This window comes from Hypomesus nipponensis, chromosome 14 (genome assembly GCF_054491055.1).
Source record: "Hypomesus nipponensis isolate SF chromosome 14, ASM5449105v1, whole genome shotgun sequence".
In the NCBI taxonomy this organism is placed as follows: Eukaryota; Metazoa; Chordata; class Actinopteri; order Osmeriformes; family Osmeridae; genus Hypomesus; species Hypomesus nipponensis.
The window spans coordinates 16,712,369-16,738,985 of record NC_140374.1 but is presented as its reverse complement, the minus strand read 5'-3'; the positions used below and the strand labels follow the sequence as shown (position 1 = coordinate 16,738,985).

The following is a 26,617-nucleotide window of genomic DNA, read 5'->3' as shown; positions in this document are numbered from 1 at the left end:
TTGGGTTGTAAGGGCACCAGAGTGCTGGATTCAGATGTGGGTTATCAGTGCAGGACAAGATCCAGATGTAGGTTGAAATACATGACTGGATTCAGATGTAGGATATAGATACAGAACACCATTCAGATCCACAAGGGTGTTGATACAGACCAGGATCCAGGTCTACTGTCAGAGGGAGGATGAAGGTTACAGGCTAGAGGACAACTGGATGGCGGATGAAGGGGGGGCTGTGTCTGCAGGCTGGCAGGAAGCCTACATCTCATCACCAGATTAAATGTGTACTGAGACCTTCCTGGAAGTCTGCTGTTCTACCTGACTTCATCACCAACCCAGTTTAGTCATGCTTGGGTTCTGATCTGGCCCGGTGCTGTTGGATCAATTGGATAAATGGAACTTGTTCTCCCATCAATTCTGTTTCAACTTCTCAGTGTTCCGCTTCAACATTTCCGAGTCTACACAATAAATTGTTCTGTGCTTCTGCTCCTACAACCAAACGAACACACACACACACACACAGTATAGGGGCACAGATTCACATACACAACACATACATATGAGTATGAAGCTTGTGGACACATACACACACACAACTACACGCACACACAACTTAAATTGAACTTTTAAAGAAACATTTGTTCATTTGAGAAGTTCAGTGGACCTTGAGACCTATCCCCCTTCTATGGAATTCTCCATGAGGCAGAATATTAGAGATCAGATGTGGTTTATATTTCCCTGCACAGTGGCTGCCTCTGCAGCTGCTCTCATGTTTGTGTGTGTGTGTGTGTGCATGTATGTGTGTATGCATATCTGTGTTTGTGTGTTTACTTACTTTAAACCTGCTATATATTTGCTTTGCTCCAGAGCCCAACTCACAGACTCGCAAAGAAAGTCTTAGTTTAACACACATGGGAGACAATTTCTGATTTATTTTGATACTTGGGATTTTCAGTCAATCTGTCTATGTTTCAGTCCGTCAACCTTTGCATCTCCATCCCAGTAACACGGCAGATGTCTTCCTGGTTCACTGCAACTTATCAACACTGTGATCAGGCAGATATCTGTAGCATCACTGGGCCTCTTGCCATAGCAACATGGTTCACATCCGGCCCATGGTTCTAAATGCTCAAACTCCATGTGGACCATTGTGGCTCCAGTAATACCATACTGCTTCTGTATCCAGACCATGCTGCATGCCGTTCTTCTCCCTCACCCCCCCGCCACTCCTCCATCTTTCCCTCCATCTTTCCCTCCATATATCCCTCCATCTTTCCCTCCATATATCCCTCCATCTTTCCCTCCATCTTTCCCTCCATATATCCCTCCATCTTTCCCTCCATCTTTCCCTCCATATATCCCTCCATCTTTCCCTCCATCTTTCCCTCCATATATCCCTCCAGCTTTCCCTCCATCTTTCCCTCCATATATCCCTCCAGCTTTCCCTCCAGCTTTCCCTCCCCCCTCTCGTCCCGCCCCCTCACCCCCCAGACGTGTGACCCACACTGTGTTATTCTGGTGTATTCCTAATCGTCTATAAATCAAACTGTTTTTGACGAATGACTGTAATTACCGAGGAGGTTGTCACAGAGAGAGAGTGTGCCTGAGGAGGAGTGCGTCGCAGGGGCTGTTAGGTCTACCACTCTGGGGTCTAGGGCTGGTCAACTAGACTGGGCCTGCATATAGTACACCAGGCTGGACCAGGATATAGTTAACCAGGTGGAGTCCTCGGTGTGACAGGTATTTTGGTCTTCCCATAAGGGAGAGAGAGATCGAGGAGAACGAGAAAAAGTGATGTAAATAGATTGAACAAGAGAATAACACAGACAAACAGACAGACAGACAGACAGACAGACAGACAGACAGAAAATACAGCTACTTGGAAGAGAGCAACAGTGACCGTGAGGGAAAGGGTGAGGGATCTCCAGATTGTTCATGATGCAACACTGTTCCCATTAGCTTACAGAAGATAGCAGTGTACATGAGGGCTGGCTTGAGGGGGGTAAACCTTCTGTTTGTTACGTCATCATGTCACACACTAACATCTTGTTATAAATCATTGATGAGGCTTCCTTTTAAACCTTTAGTCATCCAGCCTGTCTTCAAAGGCCGACACAGTTCCCAGTCCAGCGTGTGACAGGCGGGGGGCGTTTTCCATTCCCAGGCCACGCACCTGCTGTGAGCCCGAGGCCTTGCTGGCACATACACTGGCTGAGGCTGGGGCTGGGGCTGAGGCTGGGGCTGAGGCTGGCACTGAGGCTGGTGCTGAGGCTGGGGCTGAGGCTGGCACTGAGGCTGGTGCTGAGGCTAGGGCTGAGGCTGGGGCTGAGGCTGGGGCTGAGGCTGGCACTGAGGCTGGTGCTGAGGCTGGGGCTGAGGCTGGCACTGAGGCTGGTGCTGAGGCTGGGGCTGAGGCTGGCACTGAGGCTGGGGCTGAGGCTGGCACTGAGGCTGGCCCTGAGGCTGGGGCTGAGGCTGGCACTGAGGCTGGGGCTGAGGCTGGCACTGAGGCTGGCTCTGAGGCTGGCTCTGAGGCTGAGGCTGAGACTGGGGCTGAGGCTGGGGCGGAGGCTGGCACTGATGGTGGGGGCTGAGGCTGGCACTGGGCTGGCTCTGAGGCTGAGGCTGAGGCTGAGGCTGGGGCTGAGGCTGGGGAGAGAGATGCCACCGGTGTTGTGTGGGTACACAGGGCATCCGGATAGCATGAGCACCCATGCCAGGACCCCGTCTGCAATCACTGAGCAACTTGGCATCCATTTGATCTTCTTTCACCCTCTGACAATTGAGTCCCCCCCCCTCCCTGCAGACGTATTCCCTCCCTCTATCCCATCAGCAGCTTCCCTCCTCTCTCTCTTTTCCTCATTTGCTGTTTCCATCTGCAGTGTGTCTTCCTCACTCCCTTCCTCCCCATTTCTCTCTCTCTATCTCTCTCGCTCTAACCTACTTCTCTGAGAAACAAATTTACATTTTCTGATGCAAATCACTCTACATGGTTGGGGAGGACTAACAAACAGCCAGTGCCAGTGAGGAGTAGGCAGGCATGTTTAATTCAGCACTGCCTGTTCACTGACTGGGCGCTTCATCTATTAGCAACATGATCTTTTTAATTGCGTCTTTGAAGGAGAATTTAAAGATTTGCGTTTTTTCCGAGAAGATACAAACAGCTGAGATGAATAGCCTCCCATGTCCAGCTCCCAGCTTATTAAACTAATTAATACATACTCTGGAATCATCACTAGCTACACACACCCTGGTGTTTTCTACCAAGATCTACAATCGTAAACACAATTCTAATTTTATATTAATGACTGTGTGTTTGCTTGGAGATTAGAGAGTGACTGTTTTTCGTGATGTCGAAAACTGTGTCATCAACGTGTGAGCCACACTGGTGATATTAATTGTGATGTTCACCAGCTAGTAAACCAACATCCCAACACACACACACACACACACACAGACAATTTCAGGCAGATTAGAGAATGAGCGCTGGGACTTCAGTGTTATCCTGGAATGTTTGTTCAGAGCCTGTCTTCTTGGGCTGCCGAAAAGAGCTCTGGCATTTGAGGATGTGGGGAGAGGGAGGGGGAATAAGAGAGAGATCACGTACGTGTGCGCACGGCTTTATATGCGTGCGCGAGAAAAGACAGAACGCCAGCGAGAGAATTAGAGTACACGTGCACGCTTTGTTTCCGAGGCGCCGACAGGGAGTTCATATCTCAGGCAACGGGGGACGCGCGGCGAAACTTCTCCAAACAACTCTTTCTCTTTCATCCTCCGACAACACGGCCTCCAGACGTACTCCCACCGGCTCATTAGCTCTGCAGTCCTCCGTGCTAACCGCCAGCGCGCTCCCCTCACACGCACCACCCTGCTCTGGGCTCTGCAGCCTCTCAGCTGAGTGACAGGGCAGTGATTGAGAAGCAGGTAGTGAGGTGTGAGGGGTGGGCCTGGCCGGCGTGACAAGGGGGCTGAGGTTTCCCCACCACATCTGCTTTGATTGGTAGCGATTGGTCGGAGACCAGGTGTTTTGACTAGCTTCATTGGGATTTGGCGGCCCACAGCCAACTTGGTTTTGGATGTGGTAGGTATGTGGGTTGGTGTGCACGTTGTTTGTGTGTGAGTGTTGTTTGCCACACGCTCTACTAATGCTCAATGTCTGATCATCTGAAAGGTTGAACTCACCAATGAGAGCAATACATTACATTTACATTTAGTCATTTAACCGACGCTCTTATCCAGAGCGACTTACAGTAAGTACAGGGACATTTCCCTGAGGCAAGTAGGGTGAAGTGCCTTGCCCAAGGACACAACGTCATTTCGCACGGCCAGGAATCGAACCGGCAACCTTCTGATAAATAGCCATATTCCCTAACCAGAGATATAATTGATCATCCAGCTTGATAAGACGCTCATGCTTGTTTGACATGTTGCTGAGCAAGAAACTCTCCTCCCTCCCATTGGCTGTACGGCTGCAGAGACTCAAGACAGTGCAGCTCTCCTCCTGTGAGGTTCCGCTGAGGTCTCTGTGACTGCAGCTCTCTCCTGTGATGGACAGCCGTGCCGGGCTAGTAAACACAAGGTTTCAAGTTTGTTGTTCGACGGAATTAAACCAGGAGCCCCTAGGTCCCTGAGTTCCCCTCGCGATCTCTACAGTTCAAACATTGCTCGTGTCTCACCAGCCAGTTCCAATGTTTTGCTCCAGGCTTTTGCCCGGATCACAGAGATGGATTTAATTGTATGTAAAAAAAAAAGGGAAAAAAAAGGTTGAGAATGGAATGGCTGTTTTTAGAAGTCAAGCCTTGAAAAGAGACTTCAAAGAGTAGGGCTCTGGGCTGAGGCTGTTCACAGCACTGTGAAGATAGGCGGGAGTGTTTACCAATGCTGATGTCGTCTCACAGTGTGTGTGTGCGCGCGCGCGTGTGTGTGGGCGTGTGTGTGTTCATGTGTGCTTGCGTGTACGTGAAGGATCGGGGTAGTGGTGTTGAGAGTGGTAGAGAGGGAAGATCAGACTCAGTTTAGCCACTGGATCACTGCTGCTCCACCTCTGGGAGGGTTTATCAAGTAGATCATATTAGATGAAGCAGATTAGCCGTGTCCTATGGAGAAGAGAGGAGATGTGAGATCGGTGGAGGAAATGAGAGAAGAGATGCGGTGGGAGGAATGGAGTTGAGGGTATATGACAGCAGAGGAAAGGAGCGAAAAGGAGAGAAGAAGAGAGATGAGGAGGAAGTATGTGAGGACAATAAAGTACCAGAAAATACCGGATTAAACTTCATGTCACGTTGTGCAACATCCACATCCCTGTTGCTTTTTGGGAGCGTCTGTTTTTTTTCTTCTTCCAAACCCTGATTTAAGTGTGGTCTGAATGAAGCATACGCTGCAGTTCATGAAGCTAAAGATCACAAGTCTCCTCACTCTCCACTGAAGTGTCTGCCGCTACAGTGGTGAAACCCGGAGCAGTGCTGATTTAAGAGCGAGCGCAAGGAGGAGCTCTCCTGACCCCCATGCCCTCACTCACACACCTTGAAGGAGATGCACAACACCTCAAGCCCATTGGCTACGTCTGAGCTGTCCACCGTACATTCATACTCGTCAATGAGGGTGATAGAGTGAGAAGGGCTTCTGGCTTGCAGTGGCTGCACTCCTGCCAGACCTGTCTGACACGGAGCCTCTGCTGCTGGCTGTTATGGACTGCTGACCAGACTGCTGAGTTCCAGTAGAACAACAGGGACCCCAGTGAATGATGAGGGTGCACGCCAGTGTGTTTGTGCATGCGTGGGCGTAGTGTATGGGTGTGTGTGTGGGTGTGCGTGTGTGTGTTGCCTCGTGGCCGAGACCTGACATTGTGGCTTGGTTAGAGGGATGGGCTGTAACTCGGGGAGATAACGAGAGAAGCCCACAGCCTTGTGTGAGACGACATCGAGCTGGCCCTCATTATTTCACCATCATCACACACACACACACACACACATGCTCGGGCTCGGTCACACACACGCACAGAAACACACGCACACCTTGGTTTTTTTTTATGGGTACACAGGAATATACAGCGGGCTGTTAGGAGTGGCATTATAGCCTGAGAAACAGGCGCCAAACACACATGCTGCACACACACCTACGCGTGCATGCACACAAACAGACATCGCGAAAGGCTGCTGGCATCTTTGTATGTTGTAATGATTCCATGTTTTTGTTGTTGTATAAAAGCGTCTGCTGTTGACATTGTTAGCATATTCTGTTACTACATCTTTTGGTGCTTGGGTTGTTCTTGTTCCTCAGTGTGATGGCGTTGTGCCTGCTGTCAGTGTGTGTTGTTTGTTTCCTTTGTTTTTCTTGTAATCCTAACATCTGTCCTAGAAAAAAGCCCCTGGTCTATCTGTAGGGTATTATCATGAATAAGATATACTCATAATTTACCTGCCTGATGAAATCAAGGTGAAATGTAGAAAGCTGAAATGACAGACAGAAATGTAATGCCTACCTGGAAGTTGATGTTGCTACTGTTGCCCCCCCTCCCCCTATTATTGTACGTCCATTTATCCATGTAGTGCTAACTGTATTCACAGAAGCCACTGAAGAGGCGTGGAGAGTACTGGGGTTTCTTGACGCTGCCCTACTTTCCTCTCCAAGGCCCAACTTTCATGAGATCGTTGTGGCTTTCCGCATTTATTTAGGATTATTTGTCCTCTAGGTCTGAGTGTTCAGTAACTCTCTGTATCTGGGGGAGCACATTGAGCATGGATTGTAGTCGCTAATGAGCTAATTAGTCCCCTGTCACCGTACTAGAATGGGTGATCCCAGATTAAGTAAGACTGGTGAGAAAGAGCTGGGTGCAGACTGGGTGCCGTGATTCCGGGGGTGGTCTGTGTACATGTGGGGAAGAGAGTGGTGTGGGGGTGGTCTGTGTACATGTGGGGAAGAGAGTGGTGTGGGGGTGGTCTGTGTACATGTGGGGAAGAGAGTGGTGTGGGGGTGTGGAGTGTGTGGTGAAGTTCCTTGAGAAAGACTGAAAGAGGACTGAACCAAAGTACGCGTGTGTGTGTGTTTGTGGGGTAAGGGTCGGGGGGGGGGGGGGCAGGGGAAAAGAAGAGCTTGCTTAATTTTCCAGTCATTCTGCATATTGCCCTAGTGTGTTTTTTTTCTTGTGAAACTTGTTAGATTGTCAACACCATTGGCTGCGATGTGAGAATCGCTTTTCATTTGTCTCTCGGCAACTTGTCACTGCACAGGGAATGAGAGAGACTGGCATTCAGAGATCAAATCAATTACTTTCTCTTTCTGTAATGACTTAGGGGGAGGGGGATGCCAAGGAATTTCATGATACAAAGCAATTAACCTCCCCGCCCACAAAGTTGGAGCGTGTCTCATTGGAGGAGAAGAAAACGACAAGCAGCTCTGGTCTGCATCCAAGTAATAGCTGCTTGAGGGGACTCTGAGGACCTGGAGAGCTGTGATGCCCACCTCCGGCTCTCTCTCTCAGTTGTTCCACTCCTCATTGCTGGAGTCCATGTGCCCATGAATGCAACATTCAAACAACACATCTAAGACTTTCACCGCTACGTGTCATCTGCTCCCAAACAGCGACGGAAACTTCAGTCCCGGTTCTTTCCAGGGATAGACGGATGTGATGAATTTCCAATGTGAATGTGCTTTTATTTTGTCTTTGTTTCCTCAATTCAGTGGACCAGTGCACTATAAAGTTGCAGAGTGTGCACACGCACACACATGCACACATAGACATACACTGTGCACAAGCATACACACACAGTCACCCAGTCACACCCACACACCAGCCCACACAAATGCGCACACACAGACACACACCCCAAGGACACCATTAGACTCAGAGTGACATGATAAATGCAAGGCTGTCTGAATTCAGACCATACTTAGCACACTTCACTAGCTTCACTGTCAAATACACGTTCCATTCTTTAACAGTTTTCAACCACAACTTTTATCGTGTGCGCGTCTCTGTGGGCGGCTGGTTGTGTGTGTGTTTGTCTGTGAGTGCGTGTTTGCGCACGTCCATGTGTGTGCAATCATAAAAACTCTGCACGAGGTGTTCTACTCTCTCTCAGTAAAGTGGAAACAAGCAAACCAAAACTTATTTCTGATAATAACCCCATCAAGCCCTCTGAGAGATGTCTCTTTCAGTGACACCCTGGTGAGAACAGAACAGGAGCTCAGCCCTGATCCTCAAGAATACCACTGAGGCTGTGTCATGGCCAGTACACACTGCTTCGGTATAGGGGATCTCAGGAGTCAATAGGCCCAAATGAATAATTGGTTTCACTGCCAGCTTACAGCGTTGAGGTGTTTGTGAGAGGCGGAACAGTGTGCATCCGAGTTCGAGGCGACGACAGCTTGTAGACAGCCACCCCTTTGTCTCCACACACCAAAACCTCTAGACATTTCCTGAGGAGGTAGCAAATGTCCTGAAAAACTGGAGAGGGAAAGAGCTGTAGAGAAAGTTAAACAAAAAAAGGTTTTCTGTGAGCTTGTATAACTGGATGAGGATGCTGTCAGGTGTCAGAACTCATTCTGCTCTGTATTAAAGAGAGATGGTTGCATCCACTTTGTGTTGGAAAATGGTTGTCTGCTTCATAGTGACAAATGTGTTTTATTTAAGGGCATCAAGGATATGAGATGTACGTGCAGGAAGTGCTCAGTGAAACTTTTGTTGTTTTAAAGGCAGACACAACGAAAAAAATGAAATATATGAATGTTTTAGAGAAAGTTAACAAATTTTTTGGGGATTTGAAGTCAGATATATAGCATTGGTGCCTCGACAAAGCTGCACCAACTAAAGAAATTGGTTAAGTCGTTGTTACCTATTGACATTATAAATGTAATTGGATTAGCAAATCGAAGCATTGAGCTTCGAGCCTATTCGTCCATTTGCTCATTAATGTTATTTCAGGGAGTCAGTTAGCTGAGCGGTTAGGGAACCGGGCTAGTAATCTGAAGGTTGCCAGATTGATTCCCGGCCGTGCCAAATGACGTTATGTCCTTGGGCAAGGCACCTAACCCTACTTGCCTCGGGGGAATGTCCCTGTACTTACTGTAAGCGTGTGCTAAATGACTAAATGTAAATTTCACCAACTCGCACTCATCCCCCACCAAACGGAATCTTTATCTCCCAACTTTGAAAAATGAGTATGATCTCTGTGCTGCTCTGACAGCAACAGTCTCACAACTCTGTGCGCTCTCCATTCAACTTGTCCTGGGAGCCTGGTGGCCTGAAAGAAACTCGAATGTCATCGAAGCAGGAAGTGGAGAAGAAAGGCCCACAGAGGGGTTTTAGCTGGCTAATCCGTGTTGCTTACAGCTATTTCAACTCTGCGCCAACACTCACGAAACCATCCGGGGGGGGGGGGGGTGGGGGTGGTAATGTGGTGATGGTGTTGGAGAGGGGGGGGGGGGGGTCTGCCATTGTTGTCGTCCAACTTCAAAGCCCTGCCTGCCATGCCTCCTCTAAAATTTCCCCCAGCCACCCGCCCCCCAAAACCTGACAACATTAGAATACCATCAAGCACTCTCACAAGCCTTTGAAACGCTGCTGACACTGTTTGCTGCCGCAATTTGCCGGCTCTAAAGAGAGCACCCGCGTTATTGAAATAAATCTGAGAGTTGTAATGGGAATGGAAATGAACACATCTGTCATGCTCTGGCTTAGAAGAGAGTGGGATATTGAAATGGGGGCTTGTTTCCCTTGAGAGCAGGTTCCCGGTTTCCCTTGTCTCTCTTTCTTCCCCCCTCTCTCTCTCTCTCTCTCTCTCTCTCCAACTGTCTCATATACTTTTAAATCATTGTATTCTCCTCTCCTCTGTTGCCCTCCTTCTCCTCCTTCCCCTACCATACTTCCCTTCACCACCCCCATCCTCCTCCTTTCCTTCCCTACACTCCACCCCATTCTTTCTTTCCCTTGCCCAGTGGTGTCAGTGGGTGCTGAGTAGATGAGCATTGTGTCCAGAGGGGATGTTCTAACATACTGGTGGAGGGAGCCATGGAGGATGCCTCAGAATGAGGCTTTGAAAAGGTTGGAGAGATTGAAAGAGTGCTTTGATAGATTTGATATCTATTGATTTTGTTCTCCCAGAGCACAAACTGGTGATTTTTCCAATTTCACTTGTTCCTGAGGTGATGGGAGGAGTGGACTGAGACTGGAGTCTTTTTTAAATTCATTTTCCATTGTCATACATGCATGAAACCTACTCTGGTTATACTCATACTCATACTAGTTCCCTCAATGTACTGTGCAAATAATTCGATTCTGGGATATACAAAACAGAAATAACATGGGGGGGGGTGCATTTCAGGGCAGGGCTGTATTGTGTCTTGCCACAAAATGCACCGCCGGCTAATGTTTACTAGGAAACTGTCATGTGCATGAAAGTTACTTAATTAATAGAACATGCTTAATAAACTATGAAGCCTATCTTTTGCAAGCAGGTATATACTGAAAGGGCACATGAGATGTAATTAAGTAATTGCCTGCGGCCATTTGCTGTGAGATAGACGTAATTACAGCCAAATTGCCTCTCCATGTTGTGGGAAAGGATAGAAGGATGGAGAGATTGGTGGTGGAGATTGAGGAATGGAGAGATTGGTGGTGGAGATTGAGGAATGGAGAGATTGGTGGTGGAGATTGAGGAATGGAGAGATGTGGGGTTGAAGGTGGTAGCGAAGAAGGACAGATTGAGGGCAGAAGAAACAAGTGACATCATGTAGGGTTATGTGCTTGTGTGTGTATGTGTGTGTGTGTGTGTGTCTGCAGGGGGGACTGGACAGTGAAGGATGGTGTGGAGCTGGAGGGAGGAGTGTGGAAGAGAGAGATAAGAGGAGGAGGAACACAATCAGAGAGGATAAACCATGTTTGAGTCAGACTAAAACACACTAACACACGCACGCACGCACGCAGGCACACACACACACACACACATACACTCCCCATTGCTCATACTCCAGATTGGTTGTGTTACTGTACTCACATGGAATGGCTTTAAAAGATGAGCCATTTCACTGAGCGAAAACAAGAGTGTCAGTGCTGCAGGTGATACAGAGAACAACATGACCCTGCTGTTGGAGAAAACATACACCTCCTCAGTCTCAACCTCCTGCTTGGAGACACACCAGTCCTCCCACTCAATGTCTACTGCCCTCTTTCTTGTTCTCTCTTTTTCTATTATAGAGGCCTCCTCAAACATTAGGGTTGATCCCTGTGTCTCACATATCTGTCTGTCCGACTCTCTTTATAAATCTAGCTCTCTCTTTCTATCTACTGCCTCTCTTCTCTCTCTCTCTCTCTCTCTCTCTCGCTCTCTCTCTCTCTCTCTCTCTCTCTCTCTCTCTCTCTCTCTCTCTCTCTCTCTCTATCTCTCTCTCGCACCCAGATGTGAGTTGGAGGGGTGTTACTTGGGAAGGGGGCTCAACTATGAGAGACAGCTGTTCCTTATCCGCCCTGGGAAAGTCAACTTGGCAGAGTTAACTCAATTTTACTGGTGTCTTACAATCTGAGTCAAACAATAACCAGAGACCTGTCCGAATTCAGTTTTGATTTGATTTAGTTTGGTTTTCAAAATGAGTAAAGAGAATCCCACATGGTTGTTGTTATGTAACTGGTAGGTCGCTGGCAGTTTTGACTGCCCAGTAAATATATCCAAAATCTCTCTCTCTCTTTCTCTAGTGGTGTTTGATGACTGTGCTGGAAACGAAGGTGTGGTCTTTGAGGTGTCCCACCCAGACTTCCTGGTAGGCCAGGATCTCAACCTGGTGGCCAGACGAGACCTTCTGAACAGTGACTCCATCTTCTTCATCCATGGATACAGTCACCATGCCGACGACATGGCGCAGGTCAACGTCATCGGGGCTCCGCCCAGGTCCCCCCAGACCCTCAGGGTGAGTATGTGTGTACTATGTGTGTGTGTGTGTGTGTGTGTGTGTGTGTGTGTATGTGTGTGTGTGTATGTGTTTGCATGTACTATATGTCTGTGTATATTTGTTATATGATTGTCTGCTGTAGGAGTGCTTGTCTTTTCTCTGCCACCAGTGAACCAACTCCCTGTGGCAGCCCAATGCCTTCTTGATTAAAGTGTCGATTCCACAAATCATCATCCTTTTTTTTCTTCTAAGTTTATGTTTTCCCCACCTTGTCTGTCTCTCTCTCTCTCTCTCTCTCTCTCTCTCTCTCTTTCTCTCTCTCTCTCTCTCTCTCTCTCTCTCTCTCTCTCTCTCTCTCTTTCTCTCTCTCTCTCTCTCTCTCTCTCTCTCTCTCTCTCTCTCTCTCTCTCTCTCTCTCTCTCTCTCTCTCTCTCTCTCTCTCTCTCTCTCTCTCTCTGTCTCATTTCTCATTAGTTTATTCCCTGTACAGTCATTTATTCAGCATAGCTCAGTGGGAGATTCTTTGGCAGGCCTGTGCGGACAGAAGTGAATTAGTCATCACTAGGCACACTGTCTGGGAGAGAGAAGCAAGTTTGTGTTTAGTGCTACTCTGACCTTATGCTCAATGTGTGTGTGTGTGTGTATGTGTGTGTGTCTGCGTGTGGGCATGGGAGTGTGTGAGAAAACCATCTGATATGAGTCAGAATCATATTTTCAACAGGTTAATGTGTCAGTGTATAGCAACACAAAGTGTAAAAAGTTGGTTGGACAAATGTTTGATGTTTTTTTAAAGATTGTGTTACCGTAAGCTCATGCTCTTTCATCAGTGAACTTTTGAACTCTGAACTTGAGTACTGTATGGTCTAGAGCCTGATATCCCTGTCTGTAATATCAGTCTATGTTCTGTCTCTTTCTTCACTCCCTTTTCTTTCTTTCTTTCTTTCTTTCTTTCTTTCTTTCTTTATCTTTCTCCCTCTCTCGCTCTCTCTCTTTGTCTCTCTGCCAATCCAGCCACTAGTATAAGTGTAAATTGCACATCATGTTGTTCAGGACATGGACAATGTACAAGTACTGTGTATGATAAGTGCAGTAGACAATCAAGGACTAGAACTGCATAGTTCTAACAACATTATGGTGGTTAGTGCCACAGAAACATACACACACACACACACACTTAGCCAAACCCACACTTTCAGGTCTAAGTTAGGTCTTCTTAAGTCTAGGTAAAAAAAAAAAAACAGGAAGTATTCATGGGTATGTTTATTGATATGGTGTCTTGTCCAGACTATGGTCTTCTAGTAGTTGATAAGTTTTGGTTGTAGGGAGGAGATGGGCGGAGGGAATCTGTGTATTTTTTCCTGGTGGGGCGACAGTAATGTGATGAGCATGGAAGCTAATGATGAATGGAGGCTATTACAAGTCAACCCACAGTATAATTCATTACCTTTTTACTGCAGATCAATAAGGGAATTAATGGAAGAATGCATTTCAATTTAAGAACGCATGCAAGCGAGATATGGACTCATATTCTGGCTTTGTGTGCCGGTTAGTTTTGTATAGAACAAGATTGTTTTGCCATGCTGCGGTATAGACGACACCATTCGTATGTAAAAGGTGATAAGATCCCCAATAATACAAAAAGGAAAAGCAGATTTATTCTGCTTTGTCATGTCTCCTCTGTTGCAGTCAAGCACAATGGTGTGTAATATAGTGTAGCCTCCCAAGGCCCTCCTTGTTGGTCGGGCCTGGAGAGAAAGGCTGCCATTCAGCTGCTCCTCTCTTGTCCCCCCCACTGGAGACAGGACCATGTGGAGAACGATTGCCACCACAGCACACTGGGTGACAATACAACTCAGTATGCATCAGCGTACTGCTGTCCAAAGCTCTAATGCTTCCATCTCACTCATTCTCACCCCCTCTCTCTATCTCTGATTCCATCTCTTTCTCCCTCTTTATACATCCTGAGAAACAAAACAAACAGATCATGTTCACTCTAACTCAGAGAATTGTACTACCATTTGGTTTTTACTTTTCACATCAACACCCATGGTGTTAGTTCTGTTCAATCTTTAACAGTTTTAGTTGTAACTCTGCCCACCTGTACTTCACTGGGCCCAGGTTTAGCCAACCACACAGTCTCTTTGTGGAAACATCCTCAGCTCACCGTACTGTCCCCTCCCTCCCTCATCTAAAACCTCTCCCCTATCTGTCTGTCAGACTCTCTTCATAAATCTAGCTCTCTCTTTCTATGTACTGCCTCTCTTTCTCTCTCTCTCTCTCTCTCTCTCTCTCTCTCTCTCTCTCTCTCTCTCTCTCTCTCTCTCTCTCTCTCTCTCTCTCTCTCTCTCTCTCTCTCTCTCTCTCTCTCTCTCTTTCTCTCTCCTCTCCTGTTCTCTCCCCTCACTTTCCTTGGGGGCAAGAGCAAGAGAAACAATGCATCATTCAGTCAGAGCATCCCTCTGTACTACTGTCATAATACACGGATGGATTCACACGCACACGCACGTACACACACACACACACACACACACACAGCATCCACCCCAGAACCTAAATGTATTCATATCAACTGGATATGCCCGGAGAGGTTTGTGCTTCTGTGCCTGACACACTCTGCTCCTCCCTAAGATGTCTTGGAGAGAGAACGAGAGAGAGATGGAGAGGGAGAGAGCAATAGATAGAAAGGGGGATATAGATATATAGAGAGGATGAGCAGGGTGTGATAGAGCCGAGGTAATTTATAAACAGGATGCATTAAAGATTCATGACCAACTTCTCTGAGGTGGGCACTGAGCTGGGCCAACACCATTCATCACCTGCAGTGAGACGAAGGGAGGGAGGGAGGGAATAACACTAGCTTTGAATGTCCTGCGTTCCCTATGACTGCCCTCCTCTCCTCCTCCCGTCCTTGACAAGTCCAGTGAATAGGAAGTGCGTCATCGAGGGGGCACTGTTGGTGGTTAAGCCCTGTAGGTGGTCAGAGTGTCCCGCACCTCACTCTTCCGTGAGAGGATGCTGCTGCACCCAGCCCTCGAAGTTTGCCATATGGAAGCTACAGAACAGGAGGCTTTTGGGAATCTAAAGGCGGTGTTGCTGCATCGAATTTGAAAGATGGAAGAGTTTGTTGCTGTGTGGGGGCAGTGAGGTGCCTCTCGCTCAGTCATTAGGGAGGGGGGTCCAGTTTGTAATTTGTCACCAGGGGGGTTATTATTTTGTATTTTCTCAGTATTTTATTTATCTGTTTATTTTGCCCTGAGATCCTCCATCAATGTGATTACGTAAGTTGTCCATGGTGTAATTGGTGGGTACCTGGCAGTTTGCACTGCCCAATCTCTTATCTTTCTCCTTTACTCTCTCTCTCTCTGTCTTTCTTTTTCTCACTCTGTCTCACTCTCTGTCTTACTCTTTTTCCATCTCTCTTTCTATCGCTCTCACTCATTCTTACTCACTCTCTCTATCCCTCCCTCCCTCCCTCCCTCTCTCTATCCCTCCCTCCCTCTCTCTATCCCTCCCTCCCTCCCTCCCTCTCTCTATCCCTCCCTCCCTCTCTCTCTCTATCCCTCCCTCCTTCTTCTTTTTCAGCTTAGTCTTGGTCTGACACCCTGTTCCATCTTAACGGTGCCAAAAGCCATCCAACTTCCAACCCCCCCCTTCCTATCAGGCAGCGGGGTAATCTCGTTTTTACCACAAGCAGACTCAGCCAGTGCATGAAGGGATTGAACAGGTGTTTATGCAACAAGCCCAGGTCAGGTGTCAGCAGCAGGGCTTAAGGAGCTTTCGTCTTCAGGTCATCCTGTTCCAGGAAGGTACCGATTGGTGCATCTGCTCATTGGACAGATAACAGGCTGTCTTATCTCTTATCTGAGTGATCTTTCACACTGGACTGAAACAGCAACACTGCTCACATGACACATTTCAGCTGCACTCGTCAGGGGACTGAAAGCAGAGGCCACTGCAGTGCATGGTGTGTGTGTGTGTCTGTGTCTGTGTGTGTGTGTGTGTGTGTGTCACACATGATTGGTTCCAAGTTCCATGTGAAGGTTGTTGCATGAGGTAGGCAGAGTAAATGGCTGTGGTCTGGATAACTGGGCAAACCTCCCTCTGTGTAAACACGTAGTTCTGTAAATAAATAGCTCTATTTCACCACCAAACCCCCCCCCACACACACAGACACACGTATGCTCTCACACTCATACACACACACACATACACACACACACACACTCACAAGTATGCACACACACACGCACGCACATTCACACACTCTCTCAGCTCCCTCTGTCATCCTGACAGAGGTGAGAGCCCAGCCAGACTGCCATCCAGCCACAGTATCCTGCCAGCAGAGTGGGTCATTGAGAAGGGAAGGACAAAAGAATAATGTGTGTGTGTGTGTGTACAAGTATATGTGTGTTTGTACATGTGTGTGTCTGTGTGTGTGTGTGTGTGTATATGGAACATAGCATACACATGTGTGCGTGGGGTCATCCAGTGCTCTCTAGGTTCTTTGCTTCTCCATACTAATGTGTTTAATTTTAGCCTTGTAGTTAGTGTGAATATGGATATTTCCCAAGATGCCCCAAAACCCACAGCTCAGGGATGCAGAGAGAAGGACAATCCTGGGGTCAGAGTAGTCTTGGTGGTTGCTAGTCAATGTGTTGGAGTCCAGTTAGTTACCAGTACAGTCTTAGTAAACTCTTGTGGTTGCTAGTACAGACCTAACACAGTCCTGGTGGATGCTAGCTCGTTTTCTCGGTACTCTGTGGCTGCCATCTCCCACAAAGGAGATGGTTCACTCTGTGTCTCGTAATAGACAGCATGGATGAAAACCCATATTACGTTTCCATTGTTTGGCTCCTTGAGGTGGAGTGATCAGCACAATGCTGTAATTGTAGGTTTCTCTGAAGCTTCTCTGACAGAGGCTCTCCTCGTTCTGCCATGAGTAATTGTATACTGCATCATGATTAAACTCTATCAAGCTTCATCTGTGTCTTTGTGTGTGTGTGTGCTCTCATACAAGGATGCATGAAAGACACTGAATACTTACTGAAGTGCTCTGGCATTGCTCACTTTATGTAACGTATGTTACAGTGTATGGATACATGGCAGAGGATGGAGAAGAACTGTTCAAACTGTGCATCAGAGATGAGCTGACATTTTGATCCAAGCTCTCTGCAAATAATAGCACGTCCACAGCACACTAACTTGTCTGTAGATCATTATGTTGATCTTTGCACAGACCTTTCTGAATGTCTGAAAGGTATGACGTTTACATTTCCTCTAACCTCTCTCTCTTGTGTGTGTGTGTGTGTCTGTGTGTGTTTGTGTGTGTTTACAGGAAGTCCTGGGCAGAGGCCAGATCCTACCTTACAGATCTAAGAGATCCATGTTTGCTCCATCGATGAGTGTCACAGAGAACCAGAGACCCCCCTTCCCCAGGGTCATTGGACAGGTAACGCAAACAAACACATGCTCCCTCATCTGCGTGGTTGTTACTGATATAGGGGCTCGTAGAAAAAGTTCCGCTTTTTGCTTTGCTTTACTGAGTGAATTAGCTCTTGACTCATCGTGTCTGTTTGAACAAAACGTTTTTCACAACGAAACAAAATAGCTTTTATGATAGTGTGATTGCCTGCAGTATAACCTTGGCCTGTTTTGGAGTATCTGAGCTCTTAAGTTCTGTTATTTTGTTATCAGTTAAAATGGAGACCTCTGTGTCCACCACCCAAGGCCTTCAACTATTCTGGATGAAAACAGATGCAGTTGAATGGAGACTTTTCTTGAAGCCTGACTAAACCTTCATCCTTCATGTGCTTGTTTCGAAGTGTTGTGTTGTACCACTAGAACACAAGTGAATGAAAGCGGTACCAGTTGCCGATGGTTAGAGTCTAAGTGCTCGAAGGGGTCACCCGATGCACATGGCATCAGCAGCTCGAGGAGGGATGATAGAGGAGGGCTCGTTGAAGAGGCACAAACACTGCTGTGTTTCCTCCACAACAACTCTTCACTCAGGGAGGCGTTGCTCGTTTTGTTATCGGTGCCTGGTTGGCACAGGATATAAAAACATTCGTGTGTGTGATAGAAACTAAATATTGCCTTTTGAAAGTGTGTAAAAGAGAGATAATGTGTGTGTGTGTGTGTGTGTGTTTGTGTTTGTGTGTGTGTGTGATCAACTCTGCCCCTGTGGTAGCAATAAGAATATAATCTCAGAGAAACAAGCGGAGCCCTTATGTCACAGATAAAGACATCCCAAACTGGTTCCTGATGCCACAAAAAAGACATGAAAAGCTGAGCCCTGCTGTCAGACAGACATCACTAGATGAGCCCTACACAATTGCACACTGGCGAGTTGTCCCAGAGAAGAAAGACTTGGCCTCTTCATTCCCTCTGCTGGTATCTGAGCTCCACACTTAGCCCTGTGGGCTCCCACAGGGTTCGGAGGGCGGGGGTCTGTGGAGAGTCCACTGGGGGGGGCAGAAGATCTCTCTAGTACTCTGGTGTGATGCTCCAGGGCATCGTGTCACATCCCTAGGAAGATAGAGACAAAGAGAGAACAAGAAAGAGAGAGAGTGAGAGAGCAAGAGAGAGCGAGAGAGAGAGAGGGCTGGAGAGTCATCAGATAGGTCAGATAGGCTCCCCACACACAAGCACATGCACACACATGTATAGTACTCATACACACACATACACACACACACACACACACACACACAGATCTCAACACATAGTGCTTGCATGTCACCTCTGCCTTTGAATAGACCCTAATGAGGACTGATCGGGACACTTTGATGTAGTAGTGACTCACCCATGCTGATGCAGTGACACTGGGGTCACACACATAGGAGTGTCCACCCATGAAACATTTCCTCCGCATGTTCCCGTCCTGTGGTCCATCTTCGGGTGGACATCCAGGAGCAGGGGTCAGCCACATCAAGGCGAGCGGAGGGCCCCGTTCACCAGCTCACCTCACAGCCAGGGACATGGGCAGGAGAGCGGTCTGTTCGACGTGTTTTCAATGGGTTCTTGGCTGAAGAGAACCTTATGAGAACAGGTTAAACCTGCCTACACCACACAGAAAGGCTAAGGCGTTAGCCCCCCTGAGCACGGAACAGTGACCGGGACCTTCTTCCTGTGGGGCGACAGAGAAAGATACCGTGCGGAGTATAGTCTTGAAGAGGTGGGTGAGGAGTGTCCATAGACAGTGTGGGTTTAGTGTTAGAATGAGCAGGAGGAGGCTGTGGACATTGAGGTAGCTACGACTGCAGCTCGGGGACACAGGGATGGAACTTCCAACTTCTGTCTATCGCTCTCTTTTTGTGTTTCTCTCTCTTTCTCTCTCTCTCTTTCTCTATCTCTCTTTTTATCTCTCTTTTTTTCTATTTTTCTTTCTCCCTTGCTCTCTCCCTCCTCCTCCCCTCATCATAAGCCATGCATGAGGACGTAGTCTAATAAGGGCTAGTCTAACGGCTGGGGTCTACCATACTTGGGAGACCAGACAAGATATCTTTTTCACACAGATATGTATTCCCTGACTGTTCCCCGGCATGCTCACTTGGCCTCTCCTTTCTATTTCTGTCATCCCTGCTCCCTTCCTTGTTCCTCCATTTTTTACCTTACTCCCTCTCCTTCCCTCCATCCCTCAGTGAGAGTGGATTATCTGGATAAGGGTGTGTGTGTGTGTATGTATGTATGTGTGTGCATGTGTGTGTGTGTATTCCAGAAGATATACAGACACCTTGTAGCAGCTGTCAGTCCGACTGCTAGCCGTGGAAATGGATTGGATACGGGCCCTGGCCTGGTCTCTCCCTGGAGTGGCAGTCCGATAGATCATTGCCCATTGTGGACCACTGCTCCCTGGACACGCACACATTCTCACACGCCCACACACACACATGCGCACACACATACACAAATGCACAAACACACACACACACACACTCATAGACATGCACCCTCTCTATCACCGTCTCTCTCTCCCATTCTCTCTCGCTCAATCTTAACTTGCATTTGCCAAGCGTCGGCCGTCTCGGGCAGTGTTTGTTGGGCGTCTCGTCTCTGTCTGATGCCCAGCCTGTCCTCCCTGATACACAGCTATGACAGGGCCAGGAACACAGCGCCGTGTGTCTGCTCCATTAATAGAGCTCCGAATCTCTCTATGTGGCTGCCGTTCTCTCCTCCTTGCCCCCACTCCCATTCTCTCGCGGTTTGTAATTTGCTTGTTTGCTCACCTTTTTTTTCTCTCACCATAGAAGACTCTTTCTGCCATCCTCTCTCATTCTGTCTCTGTTTCTCTGTGTCACTCACTCTGTATGAGACTGGCAGAGAAAGGGAGCACAGTGAGCCCAAGGCTGTCTTCATGCAGTCAATTTGATTGCATTCATTATCGTAGGAAGACTGTAAAAACAGGGGGATATTTCCCTTTTCCCTCTCCTGTTCCTCTCTTTCTGTTAGTCACCAGTTGAGGTTTGAATTGCTCTGGGAGGGCTGATTAGGGCTGCCTCTGTAAGAAGTCCTCCTGATTACCATACTACAGAACACTGGAGGAGACTCACATCCATCCTGGTGAACTAAGGCTGCACTGGACTGGACTAGGGAGACCAGAGGAACCAGAAACATCAAAGGAACAAAAGGAACCAGAGAGACAAGAGAACCCAAAACTACAGAGAGACCAGATATTGATAGCAATGAGAGAAACCAGAGAGACCAGAGAACCAGAGAGACCAGACAACCCGCTTACTGTCACAAAAGGAACCAGAGATACCAGAGGAACATAAGGAACCAAATATACCAAAGAGATTAGAACCAGTCCTTGAGAGAGAAAGAGAGAGAGAGAGAGAGAGAGAGAGAGAGAGAGAGAGAGAGAGAGAGAGAGAGAGAGAGAGAGAGAGAGAGAGAGAGAGAGATGGAGATAGTGGTAGAAAATGAGTCAGATATATCCGTCATCTGTTCCATAACGTGTGTCACAAGTTTTATAACAAATATTGTGGTTTTATTTTACTAATCACTTCTCCTCTGGCTCGAGTGAAGAGACTCATCAACCTAACCTCACTAATGAGAACGTCCGAATAGTGATTCATCCCCCCCCCCCCCCATTTTCTCTTCCATGGGATTTTCTTGGCTGAGGTGAAAAGGGAAAACATTCCACTCACTCTCTGTCAGCCAATCAGATCTACTAATTGTGCCATTGTTCTGCCTGTGTGTGATGTGTGATTGGTTGATGAGAGGCTGGTGCCAGTAGGGTCAAATGGAACTTGGCTCTGGGGGGTCTCGGGGTGGCAGGGTCGGTGGGGCCTCTCCAAGTTTCTGCTAATTACAAGCATCCTGGGTGTCGAGTAATCAGCCATGTTCCCCTGGCTACCCTCTCTGATTGTCATTAGCTGCTGATGCACTGACCTTGTTAGGACAGCTGGAGAACCCCTGGGAGACGCTTCTGTCTCTGTCACACACACACACAGACACACACAGACAGACAGACGCACATGCTCTCAGACACACATGCTTACACAGGGTCTGTCAGCCGGGGGGCACAAGAGACAGGAATGCTACTAATGACCCTCTAAAATACACAGCAGCTCCTAGAGAGAGAGAGAAAGCAAGAGAGAGGGAGGGAAATAAAGAGAGAGAAGAAAGAAAGTGAGAGAGGGCAGAGAGGATAAGGGGGGGTATAGAGGAGGGCAGGGAGAAGAGAGGAGGGAAAAGAGAGGGAGGAGAGGAGAGGAGAGGAGAGGAGAGGAGAGGAGAGGAGAGGAGAGGAGAGGAGAGGAGAGGAGAGGAGAGGAGAGGAGAGGAGAGGAGAGGAGAGGAGAGGAGAGGAGAGGAGAGGAGAGGAGAGGAGAGTGGAGGAGAGGGGAGGGGAGGGCAGGGATGGGAGAGGGCTCTTCAGGGACATCTTTACGCCCTGTGTTTGCTCACTTCAGATTCTTCTGTGATACTTCTCCAGGAAGGACCCTCTGAGGCCCAGACCGTGTTAGAGGCAGAGGGAGAGACTCATTCAGAACATCAGAAGGGATGGGAGAGAGTGAGAACACAACAACAAAAAATGACCGTTCCAGCTCTTTCTACATGCTGTAGTATTGACAAGATTGAATCAATGGGAATCATTACTTTCAAATGTGTTGAGGGAATTATTGGGTGGCACTGGATGTCAGCTGAGTCACTGATGCAATGATGCCGGAGAATGCACTGGTCACAGGTCTGTAGTACAGTGGCTGAGCCCTGTGCCCTTCAGGCTGTGTGTGCGCGTGTGCATGTGTGTGTGTGTGTGTGTGTGTGTGTGTGTGTGTGTGTGTGTGCAGAGAGCAGCCCCTCCTCCTGTCATCTCCTGCAGCGCCACAAGCCCTGCTCTCTTTCATGTGTGCTCCTCTACTAATGAGAGGTGATGGAAATAGGTGAGCTACTCCCCCTGGACCTCCCCCCCCCCCACACACACACACACAGTGACAATATGGAGACAGCCTGTGGGGCTGTGTGTGTGATCCCCAATCCAGTATGAAACCTTAATCATTCCAAACTTCTCCTGACACTTGCTGACACTTTTCCTTCAGCTCATCTAAAGTTACTGCCTCAGCGCATCACAAATCTCTCACCCCCTATCTTTCTCCATCCCCCTTTTTTCTCTCATCTGCACCACCTCTCCTTTTTCTCATCCTTTCCCCTCTCTTCCACCCCTGTCCTGTCCTCCTATTTCTCCCCTTCATCTCTCTGACCCGCTCTCTTTCCATCTCTCTCTCTCCCCCCTCTCCCTTTATTTGTTTCTTCCTCTCTCGCTCTCTCCTCTTCCCCTGTCTGTGCCCTCTAACAGTGAGAAGTGACAGGATCAGACACCTTTGAATCTCGCTTTGCTCCAGTCTTCTCTGACCCAGTTAGCCACCAGTTAACCATGCTCTGAAGGTGCTGTTCTGCCTTCCAGAGAACCGCTTGGAAACACCTCGATCTGCAAAACTGGCGGAGAAGAGAGGAGAGTCTGTAGGGTCAAGTAAAAATTGTTCAACAGAACTGCTCGCATAGAAACCGCCTGACGGTAATGACCATTAGGACCTTTTCACGTGATGGAATGGGAAAGGGAGGAGGAGATGTTAAGTGGATGAGAAGAAGCACAGCCCTCTGAGCGAAGGCCACTGTGGACTCGATAATATCCTGCGTCGCTGCATCTACTTTCTCTCTACTGCACGGCTTCCCGTGGATTCTGTTAACCATGCATGCTAGCGCTTCAGTGGAGAGGAGTGAAGAGGGGGAGAGAAGGGAGATAAAGAGGAGGCTGTATAGAGGAAGGGAAGAGTTGGGAAGAGGCAGAGAGAATTAGGAGAAAAAGAAGAGAGAGAGAGAGGGGGGGGGAGGGGACAGAGAGGGAGGGAGGGAGGGAGGGAGGGAGGGAGGGAGGGAGGGAGGGAGGGAGGGAGGGAGGGAGGGAGGGAGGGAGGGAGGGAGGGAGGGAGGGAGGGAGGGAGGGAGGGAGGGAGGGAGGGAGAGGGAGAGTGACATGGGCACTGCATGATGAGAGACGGTAAGGAAATGAGAAAAGCAGGGGAAAACACAAAGAGATGACAGGAAGAGAGAGAGCAAACAGAGAGGGGACAGGGAATAGAGACCGAGAACAGAGCGAGTGGGAGAGCAAAGGAAAAGAGAGGCCAAGGGAGGAAGGGAGAAGGGGACAGAATGAATGAGAGAGGGGTGTGAGTTCAGCAACTCGGTCTGTCCTCATCAGCCATGCTCTTTCATACAGCTGAAAAGACCCCCTTGGAAGAGGAGAATGAAAGACATATTAAAGGAGAGGAAGAGAGGAGGGGAGAGACGAGAGAGAGAGAGAGAGAGAGAGAGAGAGAGAGAGAGAGAGAGAGAGAGAGAGAGAGAGAGAGACAGAGAGAGAGAGAGAGAGAGAGAGAGAGAGAGAGAGAGAGAGAGAGAGACAGAGAGAGAGAGAGAGAGAGAGAGAGAGAGAGAGAGAGAGAGAGAGAGAGAGAGAGAGAGGACAGAAGAACTGTAGTAGTGTAAGCATCCCTCATTAAGGCTGACCTTCTGGCTACCTCTGAGGAGCAGTCTGATATGTGAAGTTACTTAGACTCCAATCACTACCCTATACTGTACACACACTCACTCATATTGAAGTAAGCACACACGTACTCACAATTCTGAATTCATGCTTGTCTTTGTTTGTAGTAGTTGATGAATGCATGTATTGGTTGCTGATACTATATACAATTTCACAAGATGAACATCTTTAGTAGTTCCACTTGAAGGAATAACAACAAAATAATGAATGGATGACTGAATGAATACATGAACATGTGAATGAATGAGAGTGATACAGGCAGAAGACATCAGGTTTTGTGGACATTTAGCAGGTGGTTGTCAGGTGTGTGATGATTATACTGTATCTGCACATATGAAGGATGTCATTGGGGAATATACGATCCTAAGTCAATGCCAAATACATTCTGTACGCAATCACACTACTGCATGTTTTTAAACTCTACTCTGCCAACAAATGCATGTCTCTAAACCTCTACTGGAAAGCTCAGACTTAGACCAGATCTGTTTTCCTTGACCTTGGAGCGCCATGGGCTGGAGGAATGTGTCCAATATTTGGAATTTGAATTGTGACACATACGTAGCATGTGTGTGTGCATGTGAGTCTAACCTGATCTGATGTATTCTGTTTCTAACCTGCCACCCTTTGCTGTGCCTGGGGGACCTGTGGATGCTGTTGGCTTTGTAGTCACACGTGAGTTCATACCTGCATGCCTGGGATAAACACTTGCATACCTGGGTTGAATACTTTCATACCTCAGTAAACGTCAGACTACCTGGATGAAATACCTGCGTACCTGGGTCGAATACCTGCGTACCTGGGTTAAATACCTGCATACCTGGGTCGAATACCTGCGTACCTGGGTTAAATACCTGCATACCTGGGTCGAATACCTGCGTACCTGGGTTAAATACCTGCATAGCTGACACCTGAGTTAAATACCTAAGTCAAAAACACACTGGTTTGACCCCCTCCCTCTTCCACTCATCTCAATCCAGGTGACCTCCATGGACATGAAGGAGGACCATGTGTTCCGTCTGGCTGGCCAAGGTGTGGACCAGATCCCCAGGGGCGTGTTCAGCATCGACAGCCGGACAGGAGAAGTGGAGATCAGACGTTCACTGGATAGAGAGGTCAAAGATCACTACCATGTAAGTACCAGCCACAACCGTATATATGTGTGTGTGTTTGTGTGGGTGTGTACAGCACTGTGTGTGTACATCACTGTGTGTGTGTATCAAGTTCATGCTCTGCTCTAAGCTGTTCAGCACATCAGTCATATGATTGTTGGTCATTATGTAAAGTAATGCTGCTTCCACTGTTCTGGTGATGTTGTGCTTCTATTTCCAACTGCCCTGGAGACAAACAAAACAAACTGTGTTCATGAATATGTACATGTTTCGTTTTATCCATTTCATTTGGTCAAATTGTTTATAAAGATCTTGTTGCCTGAGCTTCAATGTTTGCAAGTTCATTTTCAGACAACCATCTAGGTATTGTTGTCCCCTATCACAGGCCCTGAAATGTACTGTATCTAAGGCAAGTATAGAAGTAACTGATGTCTTGCACAAAAGGTCTCGGTCCTCAAATTGCTTAATTCCATAATGTGTTCATTTGAAAAGAACAGGTGTGGAAGAAATGGTTGAAGTTGTTGTCTCCACTTGAATGGTGTGACCATCACTTCAAGTCCTGGGTTTCTATGTGTTGGACAACCAGCTGATTGGAGAGTGTAATGCACCTCTCCAAAAGAATAATGACCAGTTAAGGTGGTATTAGCAAATTGCCTCCGAGACATAAAAGGTGTTAAGGTCAGAGCAAGGAATGTATAGTGAATAGAGAAATCAAAGATAATAGACAGTTGTTTGCTATTCAATCAGGCAGATATGTAATCATGGCAAGACACACACAAATTTCAGGAAGGATTACCATATAAGGACCCCTAGAGACAAGGTCTAGAACGTCTAGTGTAATGGTTCTTGACCCCGATACTCGTCTCCACCCAGATTCTATGGTGCTGCTTCTCCGCCAACAGGATGTAATCCTGGCCTGACTACTGGTAACCTCTGGTCTATAAAGGACTGTCAGTGATACACAATATTTATTGCATTGCAGTAGGATTATATATACTGGATCTGAATGAGAAAAAAAGGTAAAATATATGGACAGCTGGCAATAGCTGACCTATTGATTGGCATGAGCACCTAGGCAATCCTTGATATCTTCCACAGATGTAACATTTTTTTTTAATTATGTATTTTATTGGTTGTTTATCAACAGCATGAGATGTTCTGTTTACCTGCGCCATACACAGTCCACCGGAGTTTAGACAACCCTTACCATCTGGAGATGGTGGGTGGATTCTTATAACACACAGCCTCCAGTGAGGAGATAAAGAGTGGGTCCGTGGAGAGAGGGACAACAGTGGAGATGCTTCTCACTGAAGCACTTTGATTCCACAGCCAGACTCTGTCTATATATACTGGCAGCATCTGGAGAGAGAATGGACTGGCATCTCCTCACGGGTGACTATGAGCAGTCAGAAGTTGGTGTTTTTAGATAAAACGCTGTTCGAGTCTGTTTGAGAACATCGCCTGTCTCAGGGGGCTCAAACAAAGTATTTCCTCAGAGACGAGGCAGACAGAGAGAGAGAAATAGAGATGGCGCCAGATAGAAAAGAGGGAGGAGAAGGCGGTAGGAAGGGAAGGGGGGGGGGTT

At 47.7% G+C, this 26,617-nt stretch overlaps 1 protein-coding gene across 2 annotated transcripts in view; it reads left to right on the top strand.

The window, feature by feature from the left end:
• cdh13 (cadherin 13, H-cadherin (heart)) overlaps window positions 1-26,617 on the top strand; it is a 189,141-nt gene that overhangs the window by 57,361 nt on the left and 105,163 nt on the right. For both annotated transcript variants that reach the window (XM_084673081.1, XM_084673082.1), the window contains exons 3-5: window positions 11,684-11,895; window positions 17,213-17,326; window positions 24,901-25,053. In XM_084673081.1, coding sequence (XP_084529207.1) covers window positions 11,684-11,895; window positions 17,213-17,326; window positions 24,901-25,053 — 479 coding nt within the window. The remainder of the gene's footprint in view (window positions 1-11,683; window positions 11,896-17,212; window positions 17,327-24,900; window positions 25,054-26,617) is intronic.